Source organism: Gorilla gorilla, chromosome 9 (assembly GCF_029281585.2).
Source record: "Gorilla gorilla gorilla isolate KB3781 chromosome 9, NHGRI_mGorGor1-v2.1_pri, whole genome shotgun sequence".
Classification (NCBI taxonomy): Eukaryota; Metazoa; Chordata; class Mammalia; order Primates; family Hominidae; genus Gorilla; species Gorilla gorilla.
This window is the reverse complement of record NC_073233.2, coordinates 86,415,867-86,441,455: the sequence shown is the minus strand read 5'-3', so window position 1 is coordinate 86,441,455 and position 25,589 is coordinate 86,415,867. Positions and strand designations below refer to the sequence as shown.

Sequence of the window (25,589 nt, the reverse complement as noted above, 5' to 3'; positions counted from 1 at the left end):
AGAGACGGGGTTTCTCTTTGTTAGCCAGGATGGTCTCGATCTCTTGACCTTGTAATCCACCTGCCTTGGCCTACCATAGTGCTGGGATTACAGGTGTGAGCCACCACGCCTGGCCAAGAGTGAATTTTTAATTTAGCACTCTATTTACTTTTCTTAAGTTACTGTGAATTGCTGAACTAGAGAAATTTGAAGAGGCAAATGAGGATTTTAAGCTCTCTCTTATGCAGATTCAATCCACAGTTAATATTTGTGGACGTAAGTCATATTTTAAAATATAAATAAAAATAGAAGAGTATACATGTGAATATCATTTTCAAAGTCTTTAAAAAATACATTTTTTCATAAGAACTGATTTATGTTTTGTTCATCCCATGAAGGCTCTTAAATTTGTCTAGCAATCATTTTTTGAGTTCCTAGTATATGCCAGGCATTGTCAGCCTGCCCTTACTGCAGATATTTTTTAAGTTATCAGTTTTTCTTACTGGAGGCAGTCGAAAGCCTTGCATTTACCAGTTTGATAGCTATTTAAAAAAATCATTAGCCGGTTGTATAATAATGGACAGAGAGAATGGTATGATCATGAGTGGTACTTTGGTACTTCTTTTATTTGTTTACTGATTTCTTTAAGATGTCAGGATTCTTGTTTATATATTTGGTTGATTCTATCAAATGACAAAATTTGTATGTAACTGCTTTCTCCGGTTCAGTGCTTTTTGACTCTTAATAATGGTGGTGGTGCTTTATATTATTGAACAAAGTAGTCTCTGGGAGAAGTTGTCCTGATATGTTGAAGTCATTCAGAATGATAATCAAATGCCGTCTTCATTATACATGACTGGAAGAATTCTTGATGTTGATCAGCATTCTGCAAAAAAGCAGAATAAAAATGCCTTGTTGAACATTTAGAGTGGGGGTATTAGCATCTGTGTATATGAGTTCAAAGAAGGCAGCAGGTGACAAAATAACCATATGTAAATTCTGGAAAACATCCTCTTCTAGGTGTTTATTTTCTCTTTGCACTTTAATTTTCTGCATAGTGAAGCCAAGAATTACTGTAAATACATTTCTAAATCCCTTAGTCTAAACCACTGAATATTCAATAAATGGCTGGGAAAAAAAGGTATAATTTAAAGGAGTCTTTACAAATAAAAAGGAATTGTTAAAGAGACCCAAATGAAACAAGTAAAAAAGTTTTTAATGTGCATAAATAAAGATACATTTGGAGATAACTGCATTGCTACCAGGGAAATCCCATAAGCAGCTCTGAGTGATTGTATATATATAAAATATAAGAGATATATATATAATATAAGATATATATGATATATATACATATTTTATATATATATATCTTGACCTCTAAATAACCTAAGACAAGTTATCAGATAAGTGTGAATAAATAGGAAGAGGAAAAAAATGTATTTCTGAAGCTAAACAAATGAGAAGTGTATTATGTTCATATTATTTCAGAGCCAGGGAAAGGAATTTGTGGGATTGAATTTGCCCATGCAGAATACCAGAAAGAGAAACTCTTGAATTCATTGATCCTAGGCTCCTACAGTCAGGATCTAGCTCAGGTTTCAGCTGATCTGTGCTATCTGGCTTTTGTGCTGTGTCGACCTACTGTCTTTGTTGCTTTCAGAAGTTCGACTACAAAGACTTGTCTTCTGTCCCTGCCAACCCTCTATCCTTTGAAAGCAGAGCTCCTTCTTATCCCACCTCACATACTTCACTTCCAAGATTCATTGTGTTGAATTCCTCCTGGCTGCCTGTAGAAGCATAAGAATTTGAATTTTGGTACCCCTTTTAGGAGGAGGTGGGCTTTCATATTTAAATTCTTGCTTCTCGTAATGGTGCACATTTTTTCTTTGACAGAAATGAAGTGTCATTAAGTACTGCATTTAAAGATAAGAGGGCAGCTTTAAGAGGTCACCTTGAAAAAACACAGTAAGAACATGCACTTCTAATATTCTTTTGAGAAGTGAATGCATGCCCTATCATTTTACTCTTCCTTTCCCTCATCTCCATTTCCTGCTTTGATATTTGTTAAGGTTTGGGGACTACTGAATACATTGTAAGAAGTTTCCTTCAAGGCATTTGTTCGTTATTAACGGACATTTGGTGCCATCTGTGTTCAAGATGCTATGCTATAAAGATGTAGTTGAGGTTTATCCTGTCAAGCCAGTAAGTTGGCAGGAGTTGATAAGGGAAGGAGCATGCTTTTCATTCACTCTTGATGTTACTTATCCTACAAAATTCCTTGTTTGTACACGTTTTCCTCTTTGTCCTAAGGCCCTGGCTGAGTTCCCAAAATTAGGTTTGGTCTTTATAATTTGGAAGAATTAGTTTGTCTTTGAGGAGATAAAAGAGATTAAGGCAAGAATTGTAGGTTGTGCCTGTCAAAGACAAAATTACTACAAATTTAGTTTAAAGATCTTAATTGACTTTCATTTGCCATTCAAGAATCAGGCAACACTTCCTTCTATAAAATAGAAGAGGCTAGTTTTATAGATGGAAAAAGGCTGAGGAAAGCAGAAACAAAAATCAAAAAGCAGTTGATCTTTACAAAGTTATTTTTCTTGTAAAGGTTAAAGCAAAGGGGACTTCCTTATGCTGGCTAAAATTGTTCTCTTTGGTGATGTGGCTGTCACTCCTGTTCTGACTTCTCAGAAGGTAATATAAAGATCTTAGTTTTGGCTTGGTGGCGATGCACAACTGTATACAGTTCCATGGTTTTCAGTATAACTAGAAGTTGATGGGAAATAAGGTGGAATTGCTTTATGTATACATTTGAGGATATAGTGTTACCAGTTATAAGTGGTATGGAATCTAGAGGAAAATGAGGTAGGTCAGTGAGTATTGACTTGGTCAGAAAAACCTTCAAAATGAATATGTGACCTGACTGTACCTTAGGGAGAATATTCCAGGTAAGAGCAATAATGTAAGAAGAATCAGATAATTAAAATGAGGCATAGACAGTATACATTCTTCTTGTCTTCACGTGGCACCTACTCTAAAACCAACCACATAATTGGATATAAAACAATCTTCAACAAATGTAAAAGAACTGAAAGCATACCAAACACACTCTCAGACCACAGCACAATAAAATAGAAGTCAACACAAAATCATTCAAAATCATATGATTACAGGGAAACTAAACAACACGCTCCTAAATAACCTTTGGGTAAATAATGAATTTAAGACAGACATCAAAAAGTTTTTTGAAAATAATGAGAACAAAGATACAACGTACCAGAATCTCTGGGACACAAGTAAGGCAGTGTTCAGAGGGAAAATCATAGCACTAAACGCCCACATCAAAAAGTTAGGAAGTTCTCAAATTAACAACCTAACTTCACAACGGAAATAATTAGAGAAGCAAGAACAGATCAACCCCAAAGCTAGCAGAAGATGAGAAATAACAAAAATCAGAGCTGAACTGAAGGAAGCTGAGACACAAAAAAAATTCAAAATATCAGCAAATCCAGGAGTTAGTTTTTTGAAAAAATTGATGATAGGCCACCAGCTAGACTAATTAGGAAGAGAGAAGATCAAATAAACACAATTGGAAATGACAAAGGGAATGTTCCTACTGACCCCAGAGTAGTAAACAACCATCAGAAACTACTACGAACACCTCTAAATTGCTGGAAACATACACCCTCTGAAGACTGAGCCAGGAAAACATTGATTTTCTGAACAGACCAATAACAGACTCTAAAACTGAATGAGTAATAAATGGTCTACCAGCCAAAAAAGCCCAGGATCTGATGGATTCATAGCTGAGTTCTACCAGATGTACAATGAAGAGCTGGTGCCATTCCAACAGTAACTTCCAAAAAATTATGGAGGGGGGACTTCTCCTCAACTCATTCTATGAGGCCAGCATCATCTTGATACCAAAACCTGGGAGAGACACAACAAAAAAAGAAAATATCAGGCTAGTAACCTTGATGAACATTGATGCAGAAATCCTCAACAAAATACTTGCAAACTGAATCCAGCAGCACATCAGAAATTTAATCCACCATGAAGTAGGCTTCATTGCTGGGATGCAAGGTTGCTTCAGCATACAAAAATCAATCAGAGTGATTCATCACATAAATAGAACTAATGCAGAAAAGGCTTTTGATATAATTCAACGTCTCATGTTAAAAACTCTCAGTAAACTAGATATTGAAGGAACATACCTGTAAATAATGAGCCATCTATGACAAACCCACAGCCAACATTATACCAAATGGGCAAAAGCTGGAAGCATTCCCCTTGGAAACCAGCAGAAGACTAGGATGCCCTCACCACTTCTCTTCAACATAGTATTGGAAGTCCTAGCCACAGCAGTCAGGCAAGATAAATAAAGGACATCTAAATAGGAAGAGAGGAAGTCAAACTATGTCTGTTTGCAGACAACATGATTCTATATCTAGAGAATGCCATAGCCTCAGCCCAAAAGCTCCTTCAGCTGATAAATAACTTGAGCAAAGTTGCAGGATACAAAATCAGTATACAAAAATCACTAACATTCCTATACACCAACAGCAACCAAACTGAGAGCCAAAGCAGAAAGTCAGTCCCATTCACAGTTGACACACACACACACACACACACACACACACACACACACACACCCGCCTAGGAATACAGCTAACCAGGGAGGTGAAAGAGCTCTACATGAGAATTATAAAACACTGCTCAAAGAAATCAGAGAAGATACAAACAAATGGAAAAATATCCCATGCTCGTGGGTAGGAAGAATCAATATCATTAAAATGGCTATACTACCCAAAGCAAATTACAGATTCAATGTTGTTCATATCAAACTACCAACAACGTTCCTCACAGAACTAGAAAAAATTATTTTAACATTTATATGGAACAGAGCCCAGATAGCCAAGATAGCCCAGATAGCCAAGGCAATCCTAAGCAAAAAGAACAAAGCTGGAAGAATCACGTTACCCAACTGTACTACAAGGCTCCACTCCCAAAACAGTGTGGTACTGGTACAAAAACAGGCACAGACCAATGGAACAAAATAAAGAGCCCAGAAATAAGGCCGCACATCTATGACAATCTGATCCTCCCCAAAGCTGACAAAAACAAGCAATGAGGAAAAGACTCCCTATTTAATAAATGGTGCTGGGACAACTGGCTAGCCATATGCAGACGATTGAAGCTGGACCTCTTCCTTACATCATGTACAAAAATCAACTCAAGATGGATTAAAGAGGCTTAAATGTAAAACCCAAAACTATAAAAACCCTGGAAGACAACCTAGGCAATACCATCCTGGCAGAGATTTCATGACAGACATCAAAAGCAATTACAACAAAAGCAAAAATTGACAAATTGGATCTAATTAAACTTAAGAGCTTCTGCATAGCAAAAGAAACTGTCAACAGAATAAACAGCCTACAGAATGGAAGAAAATATTTGCAAATTATGCATCTGATAAAGGTCTAATATCCAGGATCTATAAGGAACTTACTCAGAAGAGAAAAACAACCCCATTAAAAAGTGGGCAAATGGCTAGGCATGCTGGTTCATGCCTGTAATCCCAGCACTTTGGGAGGCCGAGGTGGATGGATCACTTGAGGTCAGGAGTTCGAGACCAGCCTGGCCAACATGGTGAAACCCTTTCTCTACTAAAAATACAAACATTAGCCGGGCGTGGCGGCACATGCCTGTAATCCCAGCTACTCAGGAGGCTGAGGCAGAAGAATCGCTTGAACCCGGGAGGCTCAGGTTGCAGTGAGCTGAAATCATGCCACTGTACTCTAGCCTAGGTAACAGAGCGAGACTTTATCTCAAAAAAGAAAAAAAAAGGGGGGTGCAAAGGACATGAACAGACACTTGTTAGAAGACATGCTTGAGGCCAACAAGCATATGAAAAAAAGCTCAATATCACTGATCATTAGAGAAATGCAAATCAAAACCACAATGAGATACCATCTCACACCAGTCAGTGGCGATAATTAAAAAATAAAAAAATAACAGTGCTGGCCAGGTTACAGAGAAAAGGGAAACCCTTATATGCTGTTGGAGGGAGTATAAATTAGCTCAACCATTGTGGAAAGCAGTATGGTGATTTCTGAAAGAGCTAAAAGCAGAACTACCATTTGACCTGGCAGTCCCATTACTGGGTATATACCCAGAGGAATATAAAGCATTTTATCATTGTGAAGCCCAAATATTGTGAACTCCAAAACTGACAAGTCTCAGTCAATTTAGGAAGTTGATTTTCCCAAAGTTGAGAATGCGTGCCTGTGACACAGCCTCAGGAGGCCCTGACGACATGTGCCCAAGGTGGTCCGAATGCAGCTTGGTTTTATACATTTTAGGGAGACATGAGACATCAATCCATATACGTAAGATGAACATTGGTTCGATCCAGAAAGATGGGAGAACTCGAAGTGGGGAGGGGGCTTCCAGGTCATAGGTAGATAAGAGACTAGTGGTTGCATTCTTACTGAGTTTCTGATTAGCCTCACCAAAGGAGGCAATCAAATATGCATTTATCTCAGTGAGCAGAGGGATGACTTTGAATAGAATGAGAGGCAGTTTGCCCAAGCAGTTCCCGGCTTGACTTTTCCCTTTAGCTTAGTGATTTTGGGGCCCAAGATGCATTTTCCTTTCACACCATAAAGACACATGCACATGAATGTTCATTGCCTCACTGTTTGCAATAGCAAAGATACAGAGTCAACCTAAGTGCCCATCAGTGACAGACTGGATAAAGAAAATACGGTACACATACACCATAGAATATTATGCAGCCATAAAAAGGAATGAGATCATGTCTTGGGGGAACGTGGATGGAACTAGAGGCTATCATCCTTAGCAAACTAATGCAGGAACAGAAAACTAAATACCGCATGTTCTCACTTGTAAGTGGGAGCTAAATGTTAAGAACTTATGAACACAAAGAAAGAAACAACAGACACTGGTGTCTTCCTGAGGGGGGAGGATGGGAGGAGGGAGAAGAGCGGAAAAGATAACTGTTGGGTACTGAGCTTAATACCTGGGTGATGTAATATGTACAACAAACTCCCATGACACGTGTTTATGTAACAGACCTTCACATGTATCCCCAAACCTAAAATATAAAATAAAATGAAGTGTAGGGGTTTTTATTAGACTCTGGGTGGAGAGATACATGAGAAGGTTCGTATTGGTGAATCATAGGAAATAAAGTTGGATAGCTTTAGGAATGAGATGGAGCAGGGTTGTTTTTGGTGGGTTTTTTTTGTTTGTTTTTTGTTTTTTTTGAGACGAAGTCTCGCTCTTGTTCCCCAGGCTGGAGTGCAATGGCTCAATCTCGGCTCACTGCAACCTCCCCCTCCCAGGTTAAAGCAATTCTCCTGCCTCAGCCTCCCAAATAGCTGGGATTACAGGCGCCTGCCACCACGCCCGGCTAATTTTTGTATTTTTAGTAGACACGGGATTTCACCATCTTGACCAGGCTGGTCTCAAACTCCTGACCTCAGGTGATCCGCCCGCCTTGGCCTCCCAAAGTGCTGGGATTACAGGCATGAGCCACCGCGCCTGGCCCGGAGCAGGGTTTTTTTAAAAACTATTTTATTGGAACATATCTCACATACCATAAAATATGAAAGTGTAGTCATGTGCCGCATAGCAACATTGCAGTCAGTGACACATCACATATACCATGGTGATCCCATAAGATTATAATACTGTATTTTTACTGTACCAATTCCATATTTAGATATGTTTACGTACACACACGCTTACCATTGTGTTACAATTGCCAAAGTATTCAGTAGTATCAGTAACATGTTATACAGGTTTGTAGCCTGGGGGTAGTAGGCTATACCCCGTCTGTGTAAATAGACCCCGTGATGTTCGCGCAACAGTGAAATTACCTAGTGATGCATTTCTCAGAACGTGTCCGCCTCAGGCTATGCACAACTGTATAAAGTTGCATGGTTTTCAGTATGTTCTCAGGGTTGTACAGCCAATCACCACGGTCTAATTTGAGAACATTTTTATCACCCCAAAAATAAACTACCCAGTAGCAGCCCCTTGCCATTCCCACCGTTAGCTCTAGGTAACCACAAATCTGCTTTCTGTGGATTTGCCTCTTCTGAAACTTTTCATATAAATGGAATCGTACAATGTATGGTCTTTTGTGTTTGGCTTCTTTCACTTATAAAGTATTGTAGTATGTATCAGTACTTCATTCCTTTTTGTATCAAGCTGGTCCCTTTTGTGGATGTATCATGTTTTGTTTATTGATTTATCACTTGATGGACATTTGTATTGTTTCTACATAACCTTTAACCTGTTTCACTATGAAAAATGCTGCTATGAACATTTTTGAAAAGTTTTTGTGTGGATGAATTTATGATTTAATTTCTCTTGGGTAGAATTTCTGGGTCATGTTGTAAACCTTAAGTTCAACATTTTTAAAAACTGCCAAGCTATTTTTCGGAGTGGCCGCGGCATTTTGAGGCTTCTCCTTTCCCTGCATCCTAAGCCTACATTTGTTATTTTCAGTTTCTTTGATTATAATCATACTAATGGGTGTAAAGTGGCATATTATTGTGGCTTTGATTTGCATTTCCCTAATGACTATCAAAAGACAAAATTACAACAAATTTTTTAAAATTTAAATTTCTTCATTTAACAATTCTAGAATGGGCTAACGCTTCATTCTGTAAAATAGAATGTATTCTGATGAGCTGATCTGAGGTTTTATAGACAGAAAACGACTGAAGGAAATATAAACAAAGAACAAGAAGTGTATTGGTCACTTTAAAGTTACTTTCCTTGTAAGGCACAAGGTGGGAACAGGGAAACAGAACAATAGGAAAGTAACTGATTGGTTAACATTAGGTCACTTCAGGTTACATTTTGTTGGAAGGATTAAAGGTCGAGGGAACTTTGTTATCATGCTGATTAAAAGTGGCCTGCTTGAGAAATTCAGCCATCTCCCTCTCCTGATTTCTAGGAATGCCAGATAACTCAGTTTCAGTTTGATGGTATGGAACTTTAGTGTGAGTGACTCCATTACTGCACTATGCCTAGTGCAGTAGCTTAGCCCAAAACAGTGCCTTATTTAACACGACTAAGGATGTTGGACGTCTTTTATGTACATATTGACCATTTATTTCTCTTCTTTGGAAAAATGTCTGTTTAAGTCTTTTGCCTTAAAAGACTTTAATTGGGTTGTCTTTTTGTTGTTGGGCCTGTAGGAGGTATTTTATATATTCTAGATACAAGTCTTGCCCCTCTCCTCCCTCCCACCCCCTACCAGTGTGAAGCCTCTGATGCTGCCACTCAGGGGGAATAGCCTTGAGTATGCCCACGTTAAGGATGGCACTGGTTTTGGTAGAGCTTTCTTTGGCTGTCTTTTCCCCTGACCACACCCACCTCTTAAGCTCCATTACTTGCAGACTGATTGTGCTGTTGTTTTCAACGTCTGGGGCATAAATTGTTTCACAAACTGATCCAATCAAATTTATACTCCTTTGTGGACATAGTTTTCAAGGGCAGCGTTTGAGTTTGTTCTGACCCCAAAAAGGCTATTCCCAGCTGTTTCTGTTTCTTTCCAGCATACTAGGAAATCTACAGTTTAGCGTTTATCACCAGTGAATCTTTCAATCTGCCTTTCATCACAACCACCACTATTCTGGAGAGCACCCTTCAGTTTGGACTTTTACATACTTTGTTGCAATGAAGTCAGTTCCTTTGGGTAAAGATTTGGAGCTCTGTTTTATGGCCTGCTTCTTTGCCCAGTCAATGTTGGAGTCAGGCTCCAGTGCTGGCGGAAGGGACAGTGGATCATTCTCACTACAAGACCTCCTGATTTAGGAGCTGAGTGTTCAGTGGAGCAAGAGGCAGCAGCCCAGGTTTCTTGGCTTGTCTCTCCTGGCATGGAACCCCCACCCCAGGATCTGGGGCAAAAGGTGTCAGGACCCTAGTGTTCTCAGCAGCACCATGCCCAAGGTGGAGCCTCCATCCCCCAAGTGGGACTGGGGCTGAAGAAGGGAGGCTCCACCTCTCAGCCACACTTGCCCAGAACTTAGCCTCAGCTACAGGTGGCTGTGAGAAAGGGGAGAAATGCCTGCATGCTGCCCGTCTTGCTAGAGCCCTGTGATCTTGGCTCTAATTGGGGGGTAGAGTTTCTGTCTTGCCAAGCTGTGAGGGGAAAGGAGGAAGAGGGCTCTGTTTCAGACATTACAGACTCTCCTTGTCCTTACCGAGCTTTAGTAGATTTTTTTGAATAGATGTTTCTTCATTTGCTGTATACCCTTAAGACGATTTCTAGAGACTTTAAATGGTTGGATTAAAAAAAAAAAATTTTTTTAAATAACATTTACGCATTTCACTGAGGAATGGGTCTGAGGAGCTCCCCACACTGTCATGTCAGAAGGGAGGAGGAAAAACAGGTTAGCCACCTCTTGGCTACTTTTTACCACCACGATCCTCAATTTCCTCTCTGGTAAAATGTGAAGAACACTATTCTTATCGGTTGTAAGGATTAGTGAAATGACATATATGAAAACTTCATATTGCTAATCCAAAATAGGTAAAACTGTGTGCAGAAGCAGGCTGATGTAAGCACTAGCATTTCTCTTCGCTAAACTGTTGTGCATTCTAGAAATGGTAACACAAAGTTACTAGACCTCAGAAATTCTGGTGCTTATACATTTTTATGACTAAGTTGTTTATGGCACACATCATTTTGGTTGTGCTAGATGGTTTCACTTTTTGATTACTCTTACCTATTTTCTTTTAAATGTTTTTAGATGGTATGTAGGCTAACCCAGGTCAAACCTCTTCTCAAAACAACTTTTTTCTAGCTAATATTAATACCTCCCTTGTTCCACCTCCTGTTAAACCTGTATTCAGTTGCTATAGCTGGTTTTATTTTTTGTTTTTGAGTCATAGTTTCGCTGTCACCCAGGCTGGAGTGCATGCACTTGCACTGTCATCGCTCACTGCAACCTCCAACTCCTGGGCTCAAGCAATCCTCCCACCTCAGCCTTCTGTGTAGCTGGGACTACAGGCACACACCACCACACCTGGCTAATTTAATTTTTAGTAGAGACAAGGTCATTATGTTGCCTAGGCTGGTCTCAAACTCTTGGACTCAAGCGATCCTCCAATCTCAGCCTCCCAAAATGCTGGAATTACAGGCGTGAACCACCGTGCCTGGCCTACTATAGCCTGTTTTAACATTCAGTTTTTCATCAATGGTTTCTTACTTACCAGTTTTGGTTCCCTGTGTAGATGGTAAGTTCCTTTTAGGGAAGACCTGTGTCCTCCACACTACCTGGAACACTTAAATACTTATTATTATTTTCTAACGGCAATTTTAGTTTTGTAGAACTTTCAGCCTTAAGACTAGTCTAGTCATACGTTCATAAATAACATAATGATGTTCATGATTATTAGCTACCACACCCAGCTAATTTTTGTATTTTTAGTAGAGTCGGAGTTTCGCCATTTTGGCTGATCTCAAACTCCTGACCTCAGGTGATCCGCCTGCCGCGGCCTCCCAAAATGCTGGGATTACAGGCGTGAGCCACCATGCCTGGCTTATACCTGCTTTGTTCATTTTGTTCACGTATCAGTACCTCTTACTGCTTCTGCCTCATTCTTTTAAAAGTATGTACTGTTTCAATGTATCAATATATGTATTTCAATGTATTTAACCTATTCTTTTACTGATGGAGAATTCATTGGCTATTTTTTTTTTCCTGTTACATGCTAGTATGCACAAGTTAGTATTGGGTCCTGTGTTGAGAATTTTGAATTAAAATTTGTTTTTTAAGTTAAAATGAGCTGGTTCTCACGAAATGAACAGTTTCTGAGTTCTTTTTTTTTTTCTTTTACCTCAAGTGATCCTCCCACTTTAGCCTCCCAGGTAGCTGGTAGCTAGTACTATGGGTGTGCACCACCACACCTGGCTAATTTTTAAATTTTTTATGGATACAGGGTCCTGCTATGTTGTCCAGGCTGTTCTCTAATTCCTGGGCTCAAGCAATCCTCCCGCCATGGCCTCCCAAAGTGCTGAGATGACAGTCATGAGCCACCATACCCAGCCACGAAATGTATAGTGTTTATCCAGAAGATAAAGCTGACACGTGAAATCGTAGCAGAATAATTAAATGTTTAATTGGCTTTTACCTTTTTTAAGGGTAATTATACAGAATATACAGAATTGTTGCATCAAGTAGTGCTTCACTTTTTATAAGTGCTCTAGGAGAGATTTCTGACAAGGAAAAACTAGGTACGGGAGTGATCAGAGATGTCCACAGGACAAAGCAATGTGTATGATCCTTGTTTATAGTTCCGTCTTTGATTTTTGTTCCAACTTTGTCATTTTCTACTTCCAAAATTATCCGTATTCATACCAGCTACCTTTCAGAAAGGCAAATTGGTAAGATTGGGGCAGAGTGACCTATAGTGAGAAGCAAGGGGATATAGTGAATTATTGATGTATATCACTTACCTAATGCAATAATTTATTCCTTTTATCAATTAATATTAATTGACTGCATGACGTGTGCTGGAGGAAAAGTGGTGAACAAAGAATCTCTTTCCTTGTTGAATGTATATCCTTGTAGAAGAGGAGACAATAAATCTAAAAGTAAAATAGAGAATATGTTAAGTATTGTGGTAACTGTCCAAAGATAGCTGCCTAGTGCACTATGCTTCCCAGTCCCACATCTTTCTGTTGTTCTCACCCACAGTTAAAGAGTGGGCTGGTTCTGTGTAATCAGTAGGACATGGTGGAAATGAAATATCCTTGCCTTTGTTTTTTTGGAATGGCTCCGGGGGAAGCCAGCATCTGTGTAAGAGGTACTATGCTACTGTGAGACCTCAAACTATTTGTGTGGGAAGGCTGCATGGTAAGACAGAGATACCTGGCTACGCTTCAGCTGTTTCAGCCATCCCAGCTAATGCACCAGACTTGTGATTAAGGAGGTCATCTTGGATATCTAGCTGAATCTAGCCTTCACATGACTCCAGTGCCAGCAGCCATTTGACTAAAACCATGTGAGAGACTCCATACAAGAACCACTCAGTTGAAGCCAGGCAACCCATAGACTTGTGAAAGATAGCAGTAGATTATCATTTTAAGCCGCTAAATTTTAGAATGATTTGTTGCTCACCAATAGGTAATCAGAACAGATGGTGATTTGTATTGCGAAGAAAAGTAAATTGGGAAAAAGGTTAGGGAGAGAGAGATTCTAGTTTAAATTGGATGGTCAAGGAAAGCTTTACTGAAAAGATGTTCAAAAAGCATGAGTGGACCAGGTGCGGTGGCTCACACCTGTAATCCCAGCATGCTGGGAGGCCAAGGCAGGCGTATATATCACTTGAGGCCAGGAGTTCGAGACCAGCCTGGCCAATACGACAGAACCCCATCTCCCATCTCTACTAAAAATACAAAAATTAGCTGGCCACAGTGGCATGCACAACTGCAATCCCAGCTATTTGGGAGGCTGAGGCACAAGAATTGCTTAAATCCAGGAGGTGGAGGTTGCGGTGAGCTGAGATCACACCACTGCACTACAGTCTGGGTGACAGAGCAAGACTCTGTCTCAAAAAAAAAAAAAAGGAAAAAGCATGACGGACATATGGGAGTAAGTAATGTTGATACCTGGGAAAGAACATTTCAGTCAGAAGGAACAGCAAGTACAAAGATTCTGTGGCTGGAGCAGCCTCAGGTTTTCAAGAAACAATCATGAAGGCGGGTATGGATCGAGCATGGGAAAGAGAGGAAGATTAGTGGGAACTGAGGTTAGGCATAGAGGTTGGGAGTAGGTGCAAATTATATATGTTAGTGATGTTCATCTTTATGAGGTGTAACACTTTTGTAAAAAAAGAATTTTCATAACTCCTTTTCTTTCCCAAATATAGATAATATGTATAATGAAATATAGATGATATAAACTTTTTATACACTTAATTGGAAAAATATAGTGCTTCCAACTTAATATAAAAAAGAAAGAAAAGTAATATAATCAGTGTATTTTATTATGTAAATACTGCGGTCTAGAAGAATGTAAGTAGCCTTTATATAGAGATATAAAGAACTGCTGACTTTGACCACTATAAATTAGGACTTAAACAGGTGTGTTATATTGGTGACTCACATATCATCAACAGTTTGCTATTCGTGATGAGAAAACTGGAGTGCAGTGGCGCGATCTCACCTCACTGCAACCTCTGCCTCCCGTGTTCAAGCAATTCTTCTGCCTCAGCCTCCTGAGTAGCTGGGATTACAGGCGCCCACCACCACGCGCAGCTAATTTTCTGTATCCTTTTTTTTTTTTTTTTTTTTGAGACGGAGTCTCGCTCTATCGCCCAGGCTGGAGTGCAGTGACACGATCTTGGCTTACTGCAAACTCCGCCTCCCAGGTTCACGCCGTTCTCCTGCCTCAGCCTCCCGAGTAGCTGGGACTACAGGCACCCACCACTGCGCCTGGCTAATTTTTTGTATTTTTAGTAGAGACGGGGTTTCACCGTGTTAGCCAGGATGGTCTCGATCTCCTGACCTCAAGTGATCTGCCTGCCTCAGTCTCCCAAGTGCTGGGATTACAGGCATGAGCTACTGCGCTCAGCCGGTAACTCATTCTTGATAAGAGTTCCACATCAAAGTATTAGCTTTCCCTTGATTTACATGGAAGATGCATTCTGGAAAATTCAGAGCATATTAAAATAATACAATTTACCTAATTCACTAACATGAATGTTCCATGGCATATTTGAAACTTGGGGTAGTACCCACTAAATTTCAGTAGCTCTCCCCAGTTATGACAACCAGAAACATTCCCTCTAAAAAGGACTTTTTAGGCCATTATAAGAATGTTGGCTGTGAGTCTTTGGAGAGTTATAAGCAAAGGAGTAACAAATCACTTATATTTTAATGAGATCATTCTGGCTGCTATATGGAGATTAAATCAGGGAGAGGTACAGAAGAAGAGAAACCAGTTAAAAGTCTAATGCTGTATTTTAGGTGGACAGATAGTGATTTACACAGGAGTTGAAATTGTACATCCTGAAATGTGGTTGGATTCTGGAGAGAGAGAGAGAGTTTTTTTTTTTTTTTTTTTAGACAGAGTCTTACTCCATTGCCAGGCTGGAGTGCAGTGGCACAATCTTGTCTCCACCTCCCGGGTTCAAGCGATTCTCCTGCCTCAGCCTCCCGAGTAGCTGGGACTACAGGTGCGCGCCACCACGCCCAGGTAATTTTTGTATTTTTAGTAGAGACGGGTTTTCACCATGTCGGCCAGGATGGTCTCAATCTCTTGACCTCGTGATCTGCCCACCTTGGCCTCCCAAAGTGCTAGGATTACAGCCATGAGCCTCTCTGCCCGGCTGGATTCTGGATATATTTAGAAAGTAGCTTATGCATCTTGGATCTTGGTACCAGGGTACATTTTTTTTGTTTTTGTTATATCTATTCCTGCTGTGTATTTTCCCAGAAGTGATTATGTTGAATAGTTCACCTCTGCTAGACTTTTGAACTTTTAATATAGAATTATTTTTTTTTCTACAAATGGTTATTTCCATTGCTAATTAAAAGTAGAAAAGTAGAGTTTCTTCTTTTTAAAAAACATGAACTTTCATGTTGCTAGTCTGGACATTAGAATTCAAGTAATCATAAATGAAAAGAAAATATCAGCTTCATAAACACTGGAAAGTTTTTTGAGTTTATACTCTTTAGGGCCAATACCATCTAATTATTTGGGGAAATTGGTTTTTGTTGGAAATTAGACATTTATTTTATGCATGCCATCTTTGAAGGAAGCATTCCATGGCATTGTTGACTTCAAGAGACACTTTGATCTCAAAAAATGATGTGAATCCCTTTTGGATAATCTTTGGATAGCATCAAAATCATGACTTTTACATGAGTATGCTTTATAATGGCTTATTCTTTTTTTTTGACACGTAGTTTTGCTCTGTTGCCCAGGCTAGAGTGCAGTGGCACCATCTCAGCCCACTGCAACCTCTGCCTCCTGGGTTCAAGCAGTTCTTGTGCCTCGGCCTCCCTAGTAGCTGGGATTACAGGCACCCACCACCGTACTTGGCTAACTTACTCTTGATTACCACAGCCAGAGGTAAAGGACAACCAAGCCCTTCTGTTCCAGTTATCAATAACTTAACTTCCTCCTTGCAGCAACTGCAAGAAAGTATATTTTGTGGGGGGGTTTGTTTTGACCCAAGGTCTCGCTCTGTCACCGTGTTGGGAGTGCGGTGATGAGCCAGCGATCATGGCTGTCTGCAGCCTTGACCTCCTGAGCTCAAGTGATCCACCCACTCCAGCCTCTAGAGTTACTAAAACTACAGGTGCGCACCACCACACCCAGCTAATTTTTAAAGTAGAGTCAGGGTCTCACTATGTTGCTCAGGCTGGTCTTGAACTCCTGGTCTCAAGCAATCCTCCTGCCTCCACCCCGCCGAAGTGCTGGGATTTATAAGTATTTATTGAGTACCTGCTGTGTTTAGTGGTAGTCAAGTCCTTTGTGTGGATACGTGGTTTGGAGACTTAACTCTGGAGCATAGGTATCCCTTCTCACAGAAGTCCTAGTTAACGGACTAGGACCATATCTTATCATATTCATCGTTAAAGCCCCAATCTGACAATGAATAAGCCAAAATTAATATTTTTCAAGCAATAGTGAAAAAAAGTTTGGTTCATTTTTCACTGACCCCTTTACATTTAGGAATAAGTTTGCTGTTTTGCAATTTTACATTTGTGTTTATCTCCTGTAAAAGAAAAATAAGGCAGCATTGTATATTCACTTTCTGTTTTGCCTCAACCTTACCCTCTAATATTAGACTCCACGAGTCTTTTCTTGATTCTTTCTTTCTCAGACTGCTCAGCAGGAAAACAGACTGTTTACAAACAGTCTGACTTAATAACTTCCTTTCCTGCTGATCAAATAGTTGCTAAAATGAAACCTTTCTCAGGGCTGAGTGGGTGTTCTAGTTAGTGGGTGTTCTGGAATGTAAATGAACCCTTATTTTAAGAAAGATTATTTTTATACTAGCAGTTCTGTGTACACCAAGATACACATTTGTAGCAAGTGGAAAGTATGGAAACATAAACTGGACTTATTGGAAATTTTTAGATTAGTGAAAGACCTACATATATGGCTTGTTAATGGGCAAATCCCAAAACTAACATAACCGGCAAAATAGAATGCAGTTTATTGAGCCTGTTTCCCTTGGCTTTGGTTTTTATGTATGAGATGCAGTCTAATGGCATGCAGAACAATTTCTGCAGCAATGATAGCAACTGCATTTGAGATACAGCTTGATAGGGATCATGAAACTACCAACCCACAAATCTTTGGAGACTGTATGACAGATTTAGTTCCTATGATTGATTGCTTGGTTGGTTGATTGATTTTAGAGGCAGAGTCTTACTCTGTCACCTAGGCTGGAGTGCAGTGGTATGATCATAACTCATTGACCTCAAACTCCTGGACTCAAGTGATCCTCCTGCCTCAGCCTCCCAAGTAGCTGGAATTACAGGCACCCTCCACTACACCTGGCTTGTTTTATGTTATATGATCAGCATTTCATACTTGGGAGAGACTAATATTAAAAGCATTTTAATCCAAAGCTTTATTTCAACACTACAGGATAAAAAATGCGAGAGCTGGGCACAGTGGTATATGCCTGTAGTCCCATCGGAAGGCAGAGGTGAGAGGATCACTTGAGCCCAGGAGTTCAAGACCAGCCTGGGCAACATAGCAAGACCTTATCTCCAAAAAAAAAAAAAAGTGACATGACTTATTGGAAAGGTGATTGTACTAGAAGCTGAGAAACCTGGATTCTACAACTGATCTTACCAAAAAGTAGTTGTATATAACATTTATTCTAACATTTGACATTTAACATTTTTAAGCTTTAGCATCTTTTACAAGAGGGAAGTTGAATTAAAATTTTTTTTTTTGAGATGGAGTTTCACTGTTGTCACTCAGGCTGGAGTACAATAGTACAGTTTCAGCTCACAACAACCTCTGGCTCCCAGAGTCAAGCAATTCTCATGACTGAGCCTCCCAAGTAGCTGGGAATACAGGCGTGCGCCACCACGCCTGGCTAATTTTTGTATTTTTAGTAGAGATGGGGTTTCACCATGTTGACCAGGCTGGTCTCGAACTCCTGACCTCAGGTGATGCGCCTACCTTGGCCTCCCAAAGTGCTGGGATTACAGGCGTGAAAAAATTAAAGTTTTATCTAACTTAGATTTTTTTATTCTTTACTATCTGTATCGTGAAAGGCATAGCCTCCCTCTAATCTCTTTATTGGGATCAAGAAAGAAAATAGGATATTCAGTGGTTATATGGAGCTTACAGATGGTGAGTACTCTCCCTTTTCTTCATGATCTTCAAAGGAAATTGCAGATTGAGGTAAACAGGACAATAGCATGCCATTATGATTTTAAACCTTTTAAATTTCTGAACCATGCTTCATCTTTATGTATTCTCTTCCCAACTTTTTGTCTCTGGGATTATGAGTAAATAGAACTGGGTAAAAGGTGGGGGTAGGGTACAAAGTAGAAAATGGAAAAAGTAAAAGGAGATAAAAATAGATTGGGTGCTTCAGTGATTGTGGAGGTCAAATAAGTTTTCCATTGTTGATTATATTCCTTTCCACTGTTCAGCTTACTGCTGTTTACTCTCGCTCCTTGCTATATATTTTACATGGAGACAGAGTCAGACTTGTGTGGGTTTTTCTATTTAATTCTCCTGAGATTGTGAAACTGCTCAGCTAAATTTGTTCTGCTGTGAGAACAAATAACTGGAGGGCAATTCAAAATACTTGTTTAATATTTTCTTGGAAATCCTCAAAGAAACAGGGAGGATTTTAGATCCGTATGGTAAGAAATTCACTGGGATACACACATTAAAAAATTTTTTTTGGTAGCTCTTGGTTTCCCCTTTCTTGGCTGTGCTATTTACTGTCTTCCAGTGGCAGAATAACCTAGCAAAAATTTTTGTTTTGCATAATAGAGAAAGGCTAGGTTAAGTTTTATTGCACTAATGTAAGTTTTATATGATCAGGGAAAGGTTAGTCTATCATGGACTGTTAGGATGGGAGGTAATCATCCTTTATATTGACTTTCAAACATTTTTGTTCAAAAGTGTTTTCCAAACAAAATCTTATACCAAGACCCTCTATAGAAGATAGATAAAAGGAATGACTTTGTTTATCAGATAGCTCAAATCCACATGGTTTTGTTGATAGACTATATGAATGCCTTAACAGAGCATTGGGAACTTGGGAGATTGCAGGAAAAGGCTTAGTTACGCAGGGCTTTGTATATATTGCAGGACTTGTTGGACTCCTGCCCACTAAATGCTCTACAGATTCCTGAAGTATTTTCTAGGGAACACTATCATCATCAATGAGAAGCACTAATCTGTAATCTCTCCCCTGGTGATTTTATTCACTTCCAAGGCTTTATGTACCATACCATCTACATACTGACTGCCAAACTGTTTATCTGCGGTCCCAAACTGTTTATCTCCAGGTTCTGTTTCTGAGCTCCAGATTTGTAGAAGCATCTGCCTACTTGACATTTCTCCTTTGATGTCTAATATGCATTCAAACATAGTATGTATTAAATAAACCTCTTGATTTTTTCCTCCAAAGCCTTTTCCTCTTGTTTTTTTATCTCAGTGAAAGTTACCATCTACTCATTTGCTTAAGTAAAAAATCTAGATGTCAGACTTAATTCATACCTCCCCTGCCTGTCTCCCCCAACCTCACATCTAATTTATCAGTCCTTTGTTGGCTCATCTTTAACATAAATCCTCAACCTCTCCATTTCTCTGTTTCCAGTGTTACCAGTTTAATTCAAGCTACTCTTCTTGTCTTCTGATTGGTGCCCCTACTTCTGCTCTTATCCCTTTATTATCTGTTCTCCGCTAAGACACTAGAAGAATTTTTTAAGTCATCATGCCACAACCCCATGCTTACATTTCAGTGGCTGCTCTGTGATCTTAGAATAAAATTCAAACTCCTTATCATGATCTATAAAGGACCCATAATCTGATTTCTGCCTACCTGTCTAACCTCATCTTTTAACAGTCTTACTCTTGAGTCCCTCAAGCTACAGTCACCTGCCTTCCACTCCCGTAAGGTATGACACCTCCTTCCCACGTACTGATCTCTCTACTGGCTGTTCCTTGTGCCTGGAGTATTTTTCCCAGTTTATAGTATAGCAGATACATTCTTATCTTTCAGGTCTCTGCTTGCTTGTTACTGCTTAAGAAGCCTTCCCATACCCCAGTACCCAACTCATTTATCCCAGCTTGTAATTATCTTGATTCGTTATTAGTTTACATGTTATTTTCTTTTTTCCCCATTAGAATGTAAGCTCTTTGAGAGCTTATGTTCTCTTATTTATTGCTCTCTCTCGTGTAGCACAGTGCTTAGATGAATGAATGAGGTGTATATACAGATTATCACGGAAATGCAGAGAAGGGTCATTTTTACTAGTCTAGGCATGGAGTGGGGGCTATTAGCAGTAAGAAGGCCTCATGGATAAGTGATTTTTGAGGTGAATGTATTGTGCTGTGGTCCTAAACTGCTGTGAGGTGAACAACGTAGGCAGTGTGACATCAGTGGACCAGGTAGCCAAGACTGCTGCTAAGTGACTATAAGATTGGTAGCATATAGAGCATGGATACCCCAGACAAAGGAATGATTCATGTCCAGGGCAGGATGGAGTGGGACAGCCTGAGATTTCATCATGCTATTCAACACAGTGCAGTTTAAAACTCAAGAATTCTTTATTTCTGGAATTTTCCATTTAATATTTCCAGACTGCAGTTGACTATAGGCGACTGTAACCATGAAAAGTAAAACTGTGGATAAGGGGGAGACTACTATGCCTACTTAAGGAATGTTTTGAATAATGTGATAATTAAGTCAGACAAACATGTATGTATGTTTGCATGTATGTATGTATGTACGTACGTATTAGGGACAAGATGTTGCTCTGTTGCCAAGGCTGCAGTGCAGTGGTGCAATCACGGCTTGCTGCCGCCTTGAACTTCTGTGCTCAAGCAATCCTTCCTCAGCCTCCTCAGTAGCTGGAACTACAGGCATGTACCTCCATGCACAGCTAATTTTTAAACTGCATTTTTAGACATGGACCTCTCACTATGTTGCCCAGGGCTGGTCTCAAACTGCTGGACTCGAGCAGTTCTCCCACCTTGGCCTCCCAAAGTGCTGGGATTATAGTTGTGAGCCACTATACCTGGCCCCTCAAATTACTGGTTTTATCATCTAATTCTGAAACTTCTAGACACATTTTCAAACTGTTAAAATCCTGTTTCTGAGTCTCATCTTAGCAATAAAGAAGCTAGAGTAAAGATCAGATTGTACCCTACATGAATACAAGCCACCTCTTCAGCTTCCTGGTACTACCTGTACTCTGTCTGAGGACTTTATCTCCCTCTTGGTCACATTTGCCGAGATTGATAGAAATGAATCCAGGCACTCATTCATTCATTTGTATCCACATGCACATTTTTTTGTATCGTGACTTAACACACACACACACTCTCTCTGCATCTCTCTCCATATATGGTCATGTGTCGCTTAACGATGGAGATACTTTCTGAGAAATGCATCCTTAGGTGATTTCATCATTGTGCAACCATCATAGAGTGTACTTACGCAAACCGAGATGGTATAGCCTACCACCCACCTAGGCTGTATGGTCTAGTCTCTTGTTCTTCAGGTACAAACCTATTCAGTATGTTGCTGTACTGAATACCCTAGGCAACTGTAATAAAATGGCAAGTATTTGTATATCTAAACATACGTAACATAGAAATGTACGATAAAAATACAGTGTAAAAGGTTTTTTTCTTTTAATGGTACACCTGTATAGGGCACTTACCATGAATGGACATTGCAAGACTGGAAGCTGCTCTGGATGAGTCAGTAAGTGAATTATAAGTGAGTAGGAAGGCCTAGGACATTACTGCAAACTTTGCAAACCTATGTACTTAAGCTACACTAAATTTATTTTTTAAAATGTCTTCAGTAATAGATTATTAATACTAGATTATCTTAGCATACTCTTTTTTACTTTATAAACTTAATTTTTAAAAATATTTTTACTCTTTCATAATACTTAAAACACGTTATATGAGTACAAAAATATTTTCTTTCATTATTCTATAAGCTTTTTTCTATTAGAGATTTCTTTTTTACTGTTTATACATTTTTGTTAAAAACTAAGACACAAAAATACATTAGCCTAGGCCTATACGGGGGCAGCATCATTAATACAGAGGTGGAATCGCTGTCTTCCACCTCTGTATCTTGTCCTACTGAAAGGTCTTCAGGGGCAGTAACACACATGGAGCTGTCATCTCCTATGATGACAATGCCTTCTTCTAGAATACCTCCTGAAAGACTTGCTTGAGCTTGTTTTACAGTTAACTTCTTTTTTTAATAAGTAGGAGTACACTGTAAAGTAATGATAAAAAGTATAGTATAATAAATATGTAAATCAGTAACATAGTTGTTTATTATCATTATATGACTGGAAGTGCAGTAGGTTTGTTTACAACAGCATCACCACAAATACGTGAGTAATGCCATGCTCTGTGACATCACTAGGAAATAGGAATTTTTCAGCTCTATTATAATCTTATGGATGCGTCATATCTACAGTCCATTGTTGAACAAAATATCTGTATGTAGTACATGACTATATTTTATCTGTATTATTCATCATGTAGAGTACTGTGGCTGCTCTGTGAATATAGTTATTGTATGTATTTCTTTAAGGGAAAATGAGTTCTGAGATGCAAAATAACCAAGTTAAAAATGAACTTGCTGGGCTCGGTGGCTCACACCTGTAATCCCAGCACTTTGAGAGGCTGAGGTGGGTGGATCACCTGAGGTCAGGAGTTTGAGACCAGCCTGACCAACATGGAGAAACCCCGTCTCTACTAAAAATACAAAATTAGCAAGGCGTGCATGCCTGTAATCCCAGCTACTTGGGAGGCTCGCTTGAACCTGGGGGGGGCAGAGGTTGTGGTGAGCTGAGATCGTGCCATTGCACTCCAGCCTCGGCAATAAGAGTGAAACTCTGTCTCACAAAAAAAAAAAGAGCTTTCTGGATCTCTGAATGTTACATTTCTGCTGTATCTTAAAAGAAAACAAAATAATTAAAAATAAAGGAAAAATTAAAATCTTTGTTGCAATATCAAAACACCATAATGACAAAAATAAATAAGAAGTGTGAGACAATGAGATAAAGTATTTTTGCTGGTTTATGTTCAGAAATATTTTTTATAATGAATAAGAATTCTGATTTTGAGATTTTATCTCAATGTGCAGTACTTTAAAAAATGCTTTTTATATTTTATATTGTACCATTTCTCTCAAGGATTTGAAAGAAATATATTGAAGATGGGATCAAAGTAGATGAATTTATGTACCATTATTTCAAGAATCAGAAGTGACGACTTAGGTGCTGGAAACAACAGGAATTACCACAGCATTACTATACAGAGATTCCTTGGCGGGGGAAAACACCCATATATTCACATCACACTATCTGCCACAATGTACAAAAAAATTCTGCAGTTTATTTCTGGTTGATACAGTTATATGGCTACCCAGTTAACTGGTTCTACTTATTAAAAAGTTCAGCTTTGCCTCACTGATTTGATATAATACTTTTATATGTGAAAGTCTGTGTTTAGACTTTCGGTTATATCCCACAGGTTTACTTGTGTACCACTAATATACTGTATTAATTTAGAGGCTTTATACTATGTTTTAACGTTTGGTTATTCATACATTTCTTTTATTGCTGTATTCCTTGGGATTAACACAAATGGAGGTTTTTTTCCATGCTCTTTCTGTTGAGAAATTTGTGTCCTCGCTCAGATTTAGGTATCTCCCATATTTCCAGGTCCTACTTCAATTCGTTTTTCAATTGAACAAATATTTACTGAGTAACTGCTATTCCCAGGTAATAGGCTAGATGCAGGATCCAGTAATAAGAGAGACCGTGTCCCTTAGGAGCCCCAATATTTCTTAATTTGATGAGTTAACACTGTGAAACAAAAGGTATTTAGTATGAATCTTTGATCTTAAGAAATTTGAGAATTTGTGAATGTATCTGGAGGAGGTTACACTGACAAAGTTCTGATTTATTCACTCATTATCAGTCAGTCAACAGCCTAAAGGAACTTACAGACCTTACCCCATGTTTCTTACTTTTTAGGTGTACCAACATTCCAAGAAATTCTGGCTCATAGATTCCTAAAAAAAATAACTGCTACTCAGTGTAATGGCTGAAGGTAGTAGTGTATGAACCATGTGATCCATAAAAAATGATGCATAAAGCACACTAAAAAGCCAGTCAGTACCACTATGCACCTATTGAGCGGCCAACATCCATAACACTGACAACACCAAATGCTGACAAGGATGTGGAGCAGCAGATTCAACAGCCACTTTGCAGTACAGTTTGGCAGTTTCTTGCAAAACTAGATATACTCCAACCATAAGAACCAGCAGTTCTGCTCCTTGGTATTTACCCAAAGGAGTGGAAAACTTATATCCACACAAAAACGTGCACATGGATGTTTACAAAGCAGCTTTATTCATAATTGCCAAAACTTGGAAGCAACCAAGATGCCTTTTATTAGGTAAATGGAGAAATAAACTGTATCTGTTACATCCAGACAATAAAATATTATTCAGCACTGAAAAGAAATGAGCTATCAAGCTATGAAAATACCTGGAGAAACTTTAAATGCAAATTACTAAGTCAAAGAGACCAATCTGAAAAGGCTACATATTGTATGATTTAAACTGTGTGACATTCTGGAAAAGACAAAACTATGGAGAAAGTAAAAAGATCAGTGGTTTCCAGGGGTTAGGGGAAAGGGAGGGATAACTAGGTGGAGCACATATTTTTAGGGCAGTGAAACTATTCTGTATGATACTGTAGTGGTGGATACATATCAGTATGTATTTGTCCAAATCCTGTGGGACTGTTACATGTTATGAGTGATACGCTCTGACACTCCTGGGAGACTCCTTGGTTGCCTAAGGTGCCTTTCAGCCAGGAGGTACAGTTCCCCTTGTCTTTGGGACTTTTCTTGTGCTCATAAAGTCTTTTATAAACTTTGGTCACTCAAAAGGAAATTTTAAATGTGCCAAATTGAATGGAGCTTTAGATCTGGTCAATTTAAGAAAATTTGCCTAAGCTGTAGACATTCACTTCCTCTTTTCAAAGAGAAACTGCTTTCTCCATGATAAAATTTCACATGAGAGAAAAGGTTACAAACTCTAGTGAATAAGACAAGCAAGACTTTTTAATCTCAGAGAAAAGTGAAAAAATCACAAATATACACAAATAATGGAATAAGAGAATAACAAACTAAACGCCTACCTTAAAGTAGTGCTTCAATTCCAGTCTCATCAGTTGTTGAATCAGGTTCCATAAAGTCTGAATCTCAGTCAAGCCAGGGAGATTCAACCCTGAGAGTAGTCTGACCAAGGGCTTCTGCAGTCTTCAGCGAGGTCAGTTGGATGCAAACGGTCCA

General features: G+C 39.1%; 1 protein-coding gene and 1 long non-coding RNA gene across 11 annotated transcripts in view; one reads left to right on the top strand and one right to left on the bottom strand.

Annotated features, from left to right (window-relative positions):
• The window catches only part of NARS2 (asparaginyl-tRNA synthetase 2, mitochondrial), a 138,523-nt gene that overhangs the window by 15,737 nt on the left and 97,197 nt on the right, over positions 1 to 25,589 (top strand). For 2 of the 10 annotated variants that reach the window (XM_055356893.2, XM_063693422.1), the window contains exons 3-4: positions 1,876 to 1,947; positions 15,095 to 15,224. The exons of 5 other annotated variants lie outside the window; for them this stretch is intronic. In XM_055356893.2, coding sequence (XP_055212868.1) covers positions 1,876 to 1,947; positions 15,095 to 15,224 — 202 coding nt within the window. Of the gene's footprint in view, positions 1 to 1,875; positions 1,948 to 15,094; positions 15,225 to 25,589 lie in introns of those variants that run through there. 3 more of the 10 variants (XM_019037678.3, XM_063693423.1, XM_063693425.1) reach the window with 2 other exon arrangements.
• On the bottom strand, positions 589 to 25,589 carry LOC129525614 (uncharacterized). Its single transcript, XR_008670021.2, has 3 exons — positions 25,436 to 25,589; positions 12,482 to 12,613; positions 589 to 865 (listed from the first exon to the last, which is right to left on the bottom strand). It is a non-coding gene; the product is annotated as an uncharacterized lncRNA (long non-coding RNA).